We start from the raw sequence: 14,854 nt of genomic DNA, 5'->3' as shown, positions 1-14,854 counted from the left end.
TATATATTACGTATATAAAATATATTTTAAATTTGGAGTCTTCATGGATTTGTCCATATTGATGGATAAAATATTTGAGGATGACAAAACTGAATGCAAATTGACTAATTTTTAGGTTTTTCTTATATTTTGCTGTAGGAAATCAACAGCATACTTTTCAAGTTGCAGAAGATGATGTAAAGTAATGACTTGATTCTTTGAGGTGTTAATGTAGATAAGATTTTGTATTCTTGTTGTATTGTCTAATAAATATTTCAGTGAATAGTTTAATATAGTGTAAAGTAGAAAAGCACTAGCTGTATTAAGTGAAGGAAAGACCTATGAATATACATAAAATTTTCTTTAAAAGTTTAAGGAGTTTCAGGAAAAAAATGTGTCTATATCTATAAATGTAATAAAAATTATCCAGGTAGATTTAGGTCATCTGCTGCTCATTTAGAATGTTTCCTTTTAGGAACTACTAAATTGGAGATTAATCTAGACATTCCTTAAAATTTATAATAATTGTTTGTAACTCATATTTATTTGTTCAAACATTTTAATGTTTAAATATTGTTAAGTAAGTACATATTTTAACATTGACCTTTTTCTACCTTATCTGGAATCTAACCCAATGGAAGTCCTTATTCTTCAGAATCTGACATTAAAAGCAGTGCAAACAATGGTCCCATCCAAGCTTCTCACAAAGCTTTCTTTGTTCCATATTTAGAAATCATGACATTCAGGAAGTAGAGAGAACTTGAGAACATTTAATTGAGTACAAGAGAAATGAGTGAGGCAAAGTGACTTGTTTTATTACATAATTAGAGACAGAATGAGAGAAAGAGAAAGAAACAGAGGGCACCTTCGACAAAACTACATAATCTACTTTACCATGACAGTAATCAATTATGTTCTCTATTGGGCGTCCAAATAGTACGCACAGCTATCCTAACGCATTATTTCAAAAAGTGCCAAGCAAATATAACAAAAAGGTAATCTTATATTAGGTAATCAGAGAAAGATTAGAATCTTTTTTTCAATCATTTTTAGGGCAGCAAAAAAATAAGCTTTCTAAACAAGTGTTTTAGCTCCCAGTTCTTAGAATTACTAAGTGAAGAAGGGATTCCCAGTCTCACTCCTCCCTGTTGGCACTCAGTATTTACATGCACCTCTTTAAGTCATGCTCAAGGATTATGTTATCAACAATGATCACCAGTGGTGGGAAAGCTGTGCCTGAAAGGGCTGAATAGTGGCTAAGACTTCTTTCTGTGCACATTTAAAAGCAGTGCTTTCATTCATAGCCAAAATCCTGCTAACGGGGGGGGGGGCCATTATTGTGCCTAGACTTCAGTTTCATGAAGAGATCTATTGTTTTTTGGTATTTCTGAGCTACCTCATCTAGTTTCATGTTGTTTTTTCTTGTGTCAATAAAAAAATATATCGTGTCCACTTTTTGGTGTGCTGTTTCTACTGGGCTGGCCATCTAGCAGCTGCCTGGAGGTCTTGTTGTTCTTTCATTTTAAAAGAAAATGAGTTTTATGAGATAGTGTTTCAAAATAATTCATATCTTAAGTCCCACCAATCACTCTGTTGAGGAAACTCAAACTTAAGGTGAGAATAGTAGGAATTCTTTTCCTTTTTTAATTGTCTACTCATTTTTTGTATGCATAAGCTTATCATCATTATGGTGTTTTGCTTATTGTTTAGAGAAAGAGTTAGCTGAATAAAATAGAGAAGTGATAGGATTTTAAGTACATATTATTATCTCTGCATTTAAGGCAGTAAGAGTAATTCCATCAAGTAGTTTAAATGTGAAGCAATCCTGCTCAAGAAGTATATCACAAAAGACACAGGTAAACGGAGTAAACAGAGAATTAAGACACATACTGTTTGTTCAAAGTTGCTACTAGCTGTATTACCACATTGCATTTACTTGATAACATGGAGATTGAAGACCAGATGAATCTTAACAATTTTTTGTAACCTTCAGAATACCTTTATACTACAATTAAGAAATTTCTTTGTACTATTGAGAAACATTTTTATGTTAATTATTCACTAAAAAAAGCAACTCTACACTGTATCTTCTACATCCAGTTATATCACACATTCTAATAACAATGGACAAAGTGCTAAAGGATTTTATTTTTCTCTCTATATAGAGGCAATAAAATGATATTATTTACTGAGCGCTTATTCGATTTCCAGAATTATCCTACTACTATAGGAGATATAAAATTAAAATAGTATTAAAATAACACTTGCTTCCTTTGAAGAGTCTATTATCCCAGTAAGTGAATTTGGCTTTAAAAGATGACAGGGATTATATTAAATAGAGAAAAATAGAGCATTTTGGGTGGAGGTGATTAAAATAAACATGGTATATTCCTTCCTGTCAAAGAGCTTATCATAGGTAAATTAGGCTTTAAAATATAAATAAGATATTAACTAATGTACTGTAATAAAGGAATATTTTAGCTATAAAGAACAGCATTAACAAAAGTGTGGAAATGTTAATATAAATGTCATGCATGAGATATTTATGGGTTTTTATTTTCATAAATTATAAGATCTGGAGGGGCACAATAGGAAACATGGTAAGATGACTCAGCTTTCTAAACCTTTGAAAACTGGACAGAAAAGGTTGTAGTTTATCGGAAAGAAATGCTGATTTCTTGTAGATATTTGATAAAGGAATAAACAGCATTACAGTATGGGAAGATTTGCCTAATAGTTATATGTAGGATGGACAGAAGAGATGGGGTTGGGGGAGTCAAAAGGCAAAGAGACCTGTTGAGTTAGAGGTAAACAAAGTGTAAACGAAAATTCTTTTAAAAGAGGACTGTAAAATGGTAATTTAAAGGCAAATCTAATAATTATTTTGAAGAAAAAATACAATAAACCTTGTGATACTGGCTACAGACATTGAAAGACAGGGAAGACAGGTGATTTCAAGAATTCTCATGTCAGTCATTGGAAAATGCCTAGATTATCTGCAAAATTGGTCATGCTTAAACATGGGGTCAATTTGGTATGAGGTGGCTGACCAATTTGCTTTTGGTCATGCAGAGTTTGAGGTTTGGCTGTACATCCAGGCGGAAATCTCTTGTGGCAGCCGGAAATATATGATGGGGCTACTGGTGAGATTCAGGTGAAAAATAGATACATAAATATTCAAGTCAGTTAAATGTCAGCAAGGGACTATACAAAAAAAGAGCACAGAACTAGTCTTTACAGTCATATGAATAATGATAACAGCATGAAGAATTTATTGATACCATAGCTCTTGCAGTGTTGGCATTACTTTGATTTGGAGTGTGAAGTCATTTTATTTCTCTCAATGATTTTTTTTCCAATGGTCACTCTATTTGGACATATTTTGATACTGTACTAAATAGCTAATATGTTGCATTAGAGTTTATCTACTCTTAGCAAATGGAGTCATGAGTGTATGCTAGATTATTCTTAACCTTTGAACTGTATTTAATTGAACTAAATATATTTATGCTCAATTGTGTTTTTTTAATCTTTATAAATTGCAAACTCATTTATTATTTCCTAACAATTTTTCCAAATGTTTTGTTCCTTTCATTTCTCTCTTAACCACAGTTTAACTTCATCCACGTTCAAAACCTCACCACATTATTTTTACATTATGAAGCCTTTTACATTTGAGCATAGAAAACACAATACAACCTTTACTAATATCCTGCTCATTAATGATTTGGAAGGTAACTAAAATTAATATGGCTAGGGAAGTCTTTTTCTTAGAAACCAGTTCTCAAAGTACTTAATATATGCTCAATTAAAAAAATTCCAAGGTGGGCGGGTGTGACTCATATTGATATTTTTAAGGAAAACAAATTTAACCTTCTGAACAATTAAAATTATTCTGGGATATATGTTTTTTTTTATTGATTACTAGCAACAGAAAGTATGCAATATCAAGCGCTATAGGATATCAATCATCCTTATTTCTGAAAAAAAAATAATTAAATTATAGAAACTTTATTTGAAATGATCACAATACTGTTTCCAGCTAAGGATAGATGTTAGCATTAATTATGCACTGGAAGTGTTCTGTTTGTTAGTAATGATTCAGAATATAAAAAGCAACCAAATGAAGAAAAACTAAAAGTTAAATAATACTTGCTAAATATAAATAGATCATGCCCATAAAGCAATTGCTGAGAATCAGGTTTTGTATATTTGTGGAACATGCTGCTGAAGACAGTACTGTTTTGTTTGCTATAGAATAAAAGTATTGGAGGAAATGACTGCATTTCTTAGACTTTCAGTAACATCATAAAAGATAATTGGACAAACTAAGCTTTGGAATGGCAAGGGCATTTTTATAGAAATTTCTTGTTGTGAATCCCTATGTCTTATACAGGTGTTAGGAAGAGAGCTGAACAGCACTGTGTTTGACATGGTGCATTTCCCAAAGTCATACAGCATTATCTCTGATTATTATCTTTAATAGGCACATAAAAATATTTTAAGATTACTTCTTGACACTTCCTTTTCTGAAATCATAGATAATTAAAAATGAACAGTTTTGAAAAATAAGCAGTCTATCTTAGGAGGGTGTTTTTCTTTTTCCAATATGTTGAGTTAAATTCCTTTAACTTGATTTATTTCATCTCAAAGATACTGTGATGGTTCACAAAAAAATTGCTGAGGCTCTTGCTTTTTAGCCTTTTCTCATGGATTCAAAGAGATAACTTTTCCTGACAATGTAAGAGAAGCAATATTATATTCCGTGTGCAAAATAGTTAGAATTGAAGTGGCAATGGCAAAATATAGAGCAAAGATAATAGTGTAAAAACAGTTCAGACTTCAGATAAATGAATATCCTTTTAGGATTTTATATCTATGCATATATATATATATATTTGACATTTAAATATTTATATTATTAGGCTTGGTATGGTGGTAAATAGAAAAATAACATTGATGTTGCAATATTTCTGAATAGAAATCAGATGGCAGTTAATACATTTTTAACCAAAATATAATCTTTTGTTGGACATTTGTGAATATTTTTTGTGCTCCAGTGACATCAAATCATTACCAAATCTTAATTTTTGAATGCTTTCAGTTGCAAAATTAACTCTATTGAGCGCAGGGTATATAAATGTGCTGAAAACAAAAGTGATAAAACAGAGAGTCTTTTTTATTCTGCATGACAATCAAGCATTTTTCATTGACCAGAGCACAGGCAAACTAAAAATAATATTCTTCTATCACTAGGAACTGAATAAGATCATAGAAATTTCTTTTCTTTTCTTTTTTATGGGAGATAATGAAAACTGAATGCTGACTGGAATGGATAGCAGGGACTTGCTTGCAGGACATCTTCATTGCACATGGCTCCAGCCTTCTATTCATTTGGGCAGATCCCTGAGTTGTCTGAATCTCACCAATCCTCAATTTTTAATAGTAACAATATTGCTCTTATCTTGGGTTGTTTGTTGCAGCTTGAAATAAGACCATCTATAGCTGAACTTGTTTTTATAATTGGCAAGTATGACACAAAGGAATTTTTCCTTTCATGAGGAAATTTTGTAATTATTAATTGTATGCCTCATTTTCAATATGCATTATTTAAGCTTGCCTTATCTGGAGTACCTCAACTGGTACTTTTAATGACTAACTTCCTTTAGTAGAAGGCAACCTTGCTTTTTAAAAGCTTGAAAAAAAAAAAAAAAGCTTGAAAAATTCCCACTTTATGTCTACTCCCACAAGTGGTATCATCAAAATGACATAATTTTAGCAGAACATGCATACTTTATCCTTTTCTCCTTCTGGATTTTAATCTACTTTTCTATGTAAGTATGATAGCTCTTACAGCTAGATCTCTTCAGGGAATTCCTGAATTAAACCAATAGTATCTTCATCTTCTAGAAGTAGAGTTGCCCTTGTGACCCTCAGTCCACTTAGATCCAATTTCTAGAAATACTCTTGCATTTCAAGCTATCTGCTTTCATGCTGGAGTCAGTTATAACACCCACTTCTATGTTCTGCCACTCAAGTAAATGGTCACCATACTAGTGGCTCCATACCCACCTGCATTATCAACTAACCTGGCCTGATCACCTATGCTGAGAAGATCTACCTCTCACTTAAGTAATAGTGAACAGTTCAGCATGGCTGAAATGGAAAGAGACAAAAAAATTCCAGAATTAGATAGCAATCTGTCACCAAGCACAAAACATACATGTGGCTGGAGCTTAAGTCTTCTTGTCCTCAAACATGTAGTCATTTTATTATGCCATTTTTAGGCAACTGAAGTAATACAAATATATTAATAATGACAATAATAATTCCATCTCTCAAGAACCTCATAAAACTTTGAGAATACAAAATTGGTACATAAAATATAAATATTAGAGCTCAAGGCAGTAGACAATATATAGAGATTTGAAACGAGCAAGCTTTGGGGGAAAAGTAAACACTATGGAATTTTAGAAGGGTGTAGGATAATAACTAGCTGGGTGAAATAACTGAAGAGAAGATGACTTCTCACTTAGGAACAGCATAAACAAAGACAGTCTACATAACATTCTGAATAAGGTTAAAAATATTGTCATATCATATAGAATCTGGAAATTCAGAAGCATAGAATGTTAAACCAATTCAATCGCTGATAGAAATTGAGTCGTTCTAGGGAAGAAGAGTTTCATGGTACAAAACTAAATATGAAGATAGTTTGCAAGACAAAATGGAAAAAAAATGGGAAAAAAAAGGGGAAGCAAGTATGAATTGATTTTGAAAACCCACGATTCAGAACTGAGATGAAAATACACTTGAAGTTGATGGGATACAGCAAAGAGCCATTGAAAAACAAAAGTTGATATGGCTTATGCATATCATATTTGCTTGTATTTAAGGAAGGAAGGATATTAAAAGAAAACGAAACTTTAAAACTCAAGAACTCAGAGAAGTGCCATGTTATTTTAGAAATGGAGACATTGGGAAGGAGAGCTAATAAGGGAGAAATTGTTGGGTTCAGTGTTCAAGTCTTTGAAGTATGAGGTAATGGCGAGCTGCCTAAGTAGGAATATAAAACAAAGATGAACGGAAAGACTTTGAGTAAGAATTAATGACTATAAATTGAGAAGGTTTTGAAATTATCAGCACAGAAGCCAAAGCAATGAATATGCTAGGTCATCAAAAAAGGGAGGAAAGATCTGAAAGCCAAGACTTAGCCAAAAGGGATCTCCTGTTAGTGGGGCATAGGGTAGAGAAGTAGGAATGCATGTTACAGAAGTTAAAAGAATGTACCATAGGACTGGTGTTCAATAATAATTTTATTAGTACCTGCAAAATTGTTAAAAGAATGTATTTTAAAAATGCAATAGGCTCAAAAACAAGATTTTTACAGAGATGGAAGCTTAGGGTTAAGGAGGAATTAAGTGTGTAGACATAGGATTATCATTTTATATGTATGGCCAGAAACTAAAAAAGAAAGAGAGGAGAAGTAGGAGGAGCATCAGAATAATTCAAAATGCTTTATAATGACAATTAGGTTTAAAATCTTGTGCTAGAGATTGTATGATACACAAGGTAAATCAGAAACTGTATTTGGATGTATTCATTTACAATCTAATAGAAGAAGGTCTTCTTCTATATATAGAAAGTAAAGTCTATTGTCAGATATACATTCATTAATTTATAGTGAAGAAGCCAGGCTATGATTAGTATGACTTGAAGCTCTTAGTTCTATAGACATGAAGAAAAGAAAGAGTAACCTAAGTCACTCAAATACTGGTTAAGCTTCTTTAACAAAGATAGCCAAGGAAACAATGCTTTGAATCAGAAAACATGTCCCTCTCTTACTTCACAGTCCAGAAGAGTACAGTCCAAGGTTGGTGGAACAGCCTTGTCATTCTCAACATAGGGTTTCTAATATATATCTAGTCACCACCATCTCCTAAAAGATGGAGAGGGAATAGAAAGCCCAGGGAAAATTTTTTCTAATGGAGAATTTTGAGAAATTGTATACATTACTTCTGCTCAAATTCCAGTGGCTCAAAAGTAGTCACATTCAAGGGAAAATAAGATGTATAGTTTTATTAGCTGGACAGCAGTATTCCTAGGAAGAAAAAAGCATGACAGTGAACTCTAGGGATGGATCATCACCAATCTCTACCTTAGGTAGCCTTTATGAAAGAATCAAGAAAACTACAACTAGGTGGTAGTACTATGTTGGAATTGAAGGGTGGGTATAGGGTTTAAATATCTATGGATTGGAGAGTAGGGAATTATAGGCTGAAGGATGAATATGAGCAAAGGAATGGTTAAAAATCAATATAATACTTTAAAAAATTATTTGTAAAGTGGACAGTAGCCCAAGGGTTAGGAGAAAAAGTAATGGAATAAATCATGGAGTGGTATTTTGGAGGATGATGTAGAGGACCTTGAATTCCATGCTTAAAAGTCTAGAAATTTTGTTTATAGACTGGGCATGATTGAAGATTTCTTTTTAATAGAGATGTGGTATTCTAGGAATTATTTTACATGAGAATCAACTGCTATAGGATATGAGGCTCTGAACTAGCCTTAATGCCCGTGGAAATTAACAGGGAAAAAGGGAAGCAAGAAATGAACAGGACATTCTGGAGACAGACTGATATAATTTGACAACTGTGTAGAAGTCAGGGTTATAAGGCAAAGGAATGTAAAGAACTGAAGTTGACTCAAAAAGTGTGAAGTGAACTAAAGGCTAGCAACAGGATGACTACAGTTGCTAACTGAGGGATGATGGCAGATGATGCTATTAACAGAGATGGAGGAGACAATAAAAAGGCAGAATTAAGGAAGAGATTGCAAGTTCATATTGGGCATAATAATATTGAAAAGTCTACTGTCAGGCCATTGGGAATTCACTTCAGGTCGAGATAGTGACCTTAGTGTTAAATATATAGTATTAAATATATAGATTAATTTATTAATTATATAATTATATAACATATTATATAATTATATAATATTATATAATTATTAATTATATTAATCTAAATATATAGATTAGTGTTAAATATATAGACTCAAGGGGACTGAAATTTTTTTATGAGCAGAAAAAGTATTATGGGGGCCAATAGAACTTTTAAAAGTGAATCTGAAGGAGTTGGAAGGTAGGGACAGATACTGAAACAAGTTGGAAATAGGATAGAGTTGAGCATGCCAGCTACCCTTAGAGGCAAGAGGTGATTTTGTTTAGAAAATAATAGAGAAAGAAACTAGAATCAGAGCTGTCACTTAAATGTGAAAGAGATAAAGCCAACCACAGACCAAGCTCTGCAAGGCCCATGAGGGAGGGATTGAGTATGAGTGTGTGTGTGTGTGTGTGTGTGTGTCTGTGTCTGTGTTTGTGGGTGAGGGTGTTGTTTTGGAGGAAGAATTTAAGAAGGAAAGGAATGATTTACATTAAGATCCACCATTAGGGTATGCTAATTAATCAAATGGAGACTGAGGAAAAGCTTCCTGAGTGTCACCAGCAGCAGAAAATAGTGAATTCAAGTTAGAGAGCATTTTTCTTGCCTGGACTTACAACTTTTTGAGACTTTGTCCATCTAAGGAAAAAAGCAGAAGAAGGAAGTGGAGGATGTGAAAAATGCACATAATTCAAATTCAAGTTTAGTTTACCATGTATTTTTTCCCTCTCTTTAAAATAAACTCTGTGAGACTCCTTCACTGAAGTAGATATTAGTCCTTTGAAATTGGTACCTACGTTTCCAGATACTTCCTCCTTAACCCCCTTTATTTTCCTTCCTTCTTTTCCTCTTCCCTTCTTTCCCACCTTCCTTCCTTCTTTCCTTGTCAAAATTAAAAAAAAATGTATATGTCAATTTAGGATGGGAGGATAGAATGCTGCATATTTATATTTCCACTTTTCCAATCCCTACCACCGCATCTCTCTTCCGTCCTTTCATGGAATCCCTTGAAGCACTATATAAAACCCAATGGCTCATGGAGTTCTATGTGAAAACTAATGATGTTCATCAGTCAAATTTTGAGTTCTTACTATGTTTCTATGATTTGCCATGTGAGAAAACTAAATCCAGCTTTTACAGACCAGCTTTGTGTTTATGCTAATACACTTACTTTCAGGAATAGGGAAAGAATGGTTTAATTATTTAAAAAAAGTAGGAGTATGAGTACATATCTATAGGCAAAATCACAACATTTAACAATATTTAATAATGCTCTTGGGTCACACTATTGATTAATTGCTGTCTGCCAGCACTATTAACTCATGCAGTCCTTACAACACTTATGTAAGTTAGGTCTTACTACTGTCTTTTTCAGAGAAGGACACAGTACAGGGAGGTTTTAGAATTTGTCAAGGGCATGGAGCTGGGGGAGATGGCTAGATCACATTGTCTCTGACGAGAAATACATTCTTTCAATTGTTAATTAAAATGAGTAATATTTGAAAGAAGACATTCTTGTGGAAAGATTGCTGGCTAACAGTCTGATACTAAGAAATACTTTTAAGGATGTATTTAATTATTTTCACTAAGGTAAAAATAATAAGGGAATTTAAACAAAAATAAAATGTCTACAACCAAAGCTAGCTCTATTGTGTCAGACACAACAAATCAGATCAGAACGTTTAATTACTATCCAATCAACCTTTCTGTTCAGTGTGTCAGTTTAACTTAGAGAACCAAACAAAACATTTCTTTGTTTGTCAAGGATAAGCTATTAAAACAGGGGTATTCTAAAATTGCATTAGAAAGATGAAAATGGTTTGTTTGATCCTCTGAATTTTAATATGTCAGAAAGATTATTGTGAAGAAAATTGGCCTCTCTGAAGTGACAGATACATTATTCAAATAACTTTGATTGAATGTAAGATTTTTTAATGCTTTCATAAAGGGCATGCACACTAATTTGGTTTATAAAAGAGTGGCTTTAAAATTTGAGATATTAGGGAAAATATTTTGTTAGTTTAGTAATTAGACTAAGTATTCTTAATTATGGTGGTGATGTTTTTGGATAGTATCATTAATTAATAAATATATCTGGATTATAATTAGAATAAATTACTCTATGTGTACGATTTAGGAGTTCCTCAGTTTAAATTATTTGAGAGATGTTACCAATATTTCTAAAACCGTCTAGAATGAGCCTCAAAAATTAGATTTGATTTTATTTGTCTTAAAACTGTGATTCAAATGAATTATAGACTTGAAATCAAATAATAAGTGGAAACCAATCAACCTCAATATGTATTCCAGCTTCTAACACTGCTTTGATATTATGCATATTTCCATACCCTCTGAAACCTATGATTATGTCAGAAGCATGTATTACAATGCAGTTCACTCTGATTTGGTTTCCTGTTTAGAGTTGAGTTTGTTAATACAGAAAGGTGTAAATCCGTAATACTAATTTCTTAGATATATAATTATTCATTGATTATTTTAAACTCTGTCACTTTGGTAGTTTCTACTATATCATAAAAAAATCTTAAGCTGCATTTGTATTGTTCCTTCTCTAATAATTTATTCACAGTTTTAAAAATATTTATTTCATAACTAGTTTGTTTTCTTCTTTAATTATTTTTTAAGACTTTTTACTTATTTTTATTCTGTACATGAAAAAAACCTAAGTCTTAAAAAATAATTTCGGTTTACTGATAAACAGATTTTCCTCTCATGAGTACTTTATAGTAAAGAAATGCAATTTATCACCTTAGTATGGAAATTAGCTGATAAGGACAGGAATCTTTAAATCCTCACAGTTGCTGTTGTGCATGTAAAATTGTACTATAGAAATGTTTATTTATGGTTTCTACTTAAACTTACCTGTCTTTCTGTTTCTTTTGCAGCAAAAATGCTGGATAGAATTTCTTCTCACTGCTATTTAAATATATTCTTTTCTTCTGTCAATTACCACAGGTTTAGTCCCTATGAGTGGTATAATCCACACCCTTGCAATCCTGACTCAGACGTGGTGGAAAACAATTTTACCTTGCTAAATAGTTTCTGGTTTGGAGTTGGAGCTCTCATGCAGCAAGGTATACGATTCAGCCTGCTATTTCTCTTGGGCACCATGTCCCACTCTTTGCTGGGGGTGACAGCTCTCGCTGGCACAAGTCGCTTGCATGGGTGCCTCTGTGCATGTAACCATAATCCAGCTTCTCCATCTACCTAATGCATTTAGGTGTTCTCAAATCCCATCCAAGAGAGATTCTGAGAAAATAACTAGCTTTTGCAAATGCACATACAGTATACTCATCTAATCTTTTTTCTTAACCCACAGTAGGTACATTATTTCATAGATAACCAAGCTAACCTGATCCATTAGCTAGTAGCTGCATTTAAAGTACTACTAAAATTACATCTCCTTGAGACAAGAATACAGTGTAATGCTCCTGTTTCCTGACTCATTTTGATGTAAAAAATTATTTTATATCTATTCTTGATGATTAGATGCATTTGTGTTGCATGACTAATAAATCTACTGCATATAAATTTGCAAAATTAAAATATTTAGACAGTAGTTTCCTTTACAAGTAAAATATTAGCTGCATCTGATAGCATATAATATAAAATAATGCATGCTCAGAAGTGCATGCAGAATACTTTCATAAGTATTTAAAATTTATAATATTAGTGTTAAAAGTAAAAGGCTATACTTAGAAAATTATATAATATGTGCAATACGTCTTAAGGGTTTATATATAACTATGAATTCCTTATTTTAGTTTCCGTTCTCCCAAGTTGAATTTATTTTTATTTTTGCTATGTTTTTTTTTAATTAACCTTTTAATATTTACATAAAGTTCAATAAGGTGATGTTTCAGACCCACTACTCAAAAGATTTCTTTAGCCAAGATCTAAGACTATAGTATGCATTTAAAAATGTAAGGTTTTTAAGTTTTAAAATTAGCAAATAAAGCAAAAAGGCCCCAATTTGAAGTGACAATGCCTGGATTAAGGAGAAAAACATAGTCCTTCCAAGAGTTACCACACCTATTATAAGGGTTTACCTTAGTAATAAGGTACCTTTTAGTGGTGTACTTATTACCACTTTGAAGAAATTATTTTGGTAATTTCATTACAGATCTAAAGAAGTGAAAATTCGTGATTAAATTATAAAAGGCTATTTATAAAAAGGTACTTTGCTCTTGCATGTTTAACATTATGCATACATCTATTACTTCACTACTGTTGTATTTACAAATTATTTCCCAAAGTGAGAATAAACAACTCCAGATCAAAAGAAAATTAATTTAACAAATACATGTTGTAAGCAAGGCCTACTAATTTGAAATATTTTTTTTCTTTTAAAAATATGAGCATCCAGGGCACCTGAGTGGCTCAATCAGTTAAAGCATCCGATTCTTGATTTCCATTTAGGTCCTGATCTCAAGGTGGTGAGATTCAGCCCCATGTACATGGAGCTCTGTGCTCAGCTAGCAGTCTTATTTTCTCCCTCACTCTTTACCCCTTCCTCCACTCACGCACCTTGTGCATGCTCTCTCTCTCTCAAATAAATAAATACATCTTAAAAATATGAGCATCCATGTATAGAGCTTTATAGATATCTAAAACTTGAGTATTCAGAAACCTCTCAGATGAACTAATCTAAGTTTGTGGCATCTATTTCTAAATAAAGTGAATAGTCAGTAGTTATATTTTCCCTTTCCTACATTTTGGGTCCAATGTCTTTTTTTATTTCCTTAGACTTATTCAACACTTGGAAGACCATACTGTAGTTCTTATTAAGTATCAGAAGTAAATAAAAGCCTGTCATAAGAGATAGACATCCCTTACAAGCAGTATTAGGTAACATGGTTCAACCAGGCAAACTGCTAATCACATGATAACTAACCTTAATCGTCTGGAGTAAATGATCCTGATACTAAAGCCTGAATGTAACAAAGATTTTTAAAAATTATGTTTGCTACCACTTTGACAAAATTCTTTTTTTTTCCCACTTATATCTTCTAAAATATTTGGAGGTTTTTAAGATTTGTGTACTAAGATTAACTTGATATCTATAAAACATAGCAATTAGAAATAAGACTATATATGATATCACTGGAAATAACCAGTAATCCAAGCAATGAAAAATTCAAATATACATTTGCTTTACCACATAACTACTTCACTGCTGGTGGATACATGAAAGAGGAACCCATACTAAACTGGCTGATGCCCAGCTCCCCAGGAATTAGTGGGATATAGTGCTGGACATGACGTTACCTTGAGTACATGACAGTCAGCCCCTAACCAGTCTCTGATTCACAAGCCTAGGAGGTACTCCTTTAAGTCCTTGGGTAAGATATGAACTTGTGGTAATTGGGCCATTTTTGTCGAATGTCTCCACTGTTCTTTCTTTCCCAGTCTTGTTTGACTTTATTGGTTTTGTTGTAAAAAAAAAAAAAGAAAAAAAGAAAAAGAAAAAAGAAAAAAAAAGAAAGAAAGAAAGAAAGAAAGAAAGAAAGAAAGAAAGAAAGAAAAAGGAAGGAAGGAAGGAAGGAAGGAAGGAAGGAAGGAAGGAAGGAAGGAAGGAAGAAAAAGAAGAAAGAAAGAAAGAAAAAGAAAGAAAGAAAAGAAAGAAAGAAAGAAAGAAAGAAAGAAAGAAAGAAAGAAAGAAAGAGAAAGGAAGGAAAGAAGGAAGGAAGGAAGGAAGGAAGGAAGGAAGGAAGGAAGGAAGGAAGGAAGAAAAAGAGAAAGAAAGAAGAAAGAAAGAAAGAAAGAAAGAAAGAAAGAAAGAAAGAAAGAAAGAGGAAGGAAGGAAGGAAGGAAGGAAGGAAGGAAGGAAGGAAGGAAGGAAGGAAGGAAGGAAATGAAAGAAAGAAAAACTAGAATGGGCAGCCAAAGCTGCTGCTGATCCTATTGGGAGTATT

General features: G+C 32.6%; 1 protein-coding gene across 7 annotated transcripts in view; it reads left to right on the top strand.

The window, feature by feature from the left end:
* The window catches only part of GRIK2 (glutamate ionotropic receptor kainate type subunit 2), a 1,064,497-nt gene that overhangs the window by 930,465 nt on the left and 119,178 nt on the right, over nucleotides 1-14,854 (top strand). For all 7 annotated transcript variants that reach the window (XM_077902956.1, XM_077902954.1, XM_077902958.1 and 4 more), the window contains one exon: nucleotides 11,895-12,013. In XM_077902956.1, the coding sequence (XP_077759082.1) occupies nucleotides 11,895-12,013 (119 nt within the window). The remainder of the gene's footprint in view (nucleotides 1-11,894; nucleotides 12,014-14,854) is intronic.

This window comes from Canis aureus, chromosome 7, assembly GCF_053574225.1.
Source record: "Canis aureus isolate CA01 chromosome 7, VMU_Caureus_v.1.0, whole genome shotgun sequence".
NCBI lineage: Eukaryota > Metazoa > Chordata > Mammalia > Carnivora > Canidae > Canis > Canis aureus.
Note: the sequence above shows the minus strand (reverse complement) of the source record. Positions and strands in the feature narration are given on the sequence as shown.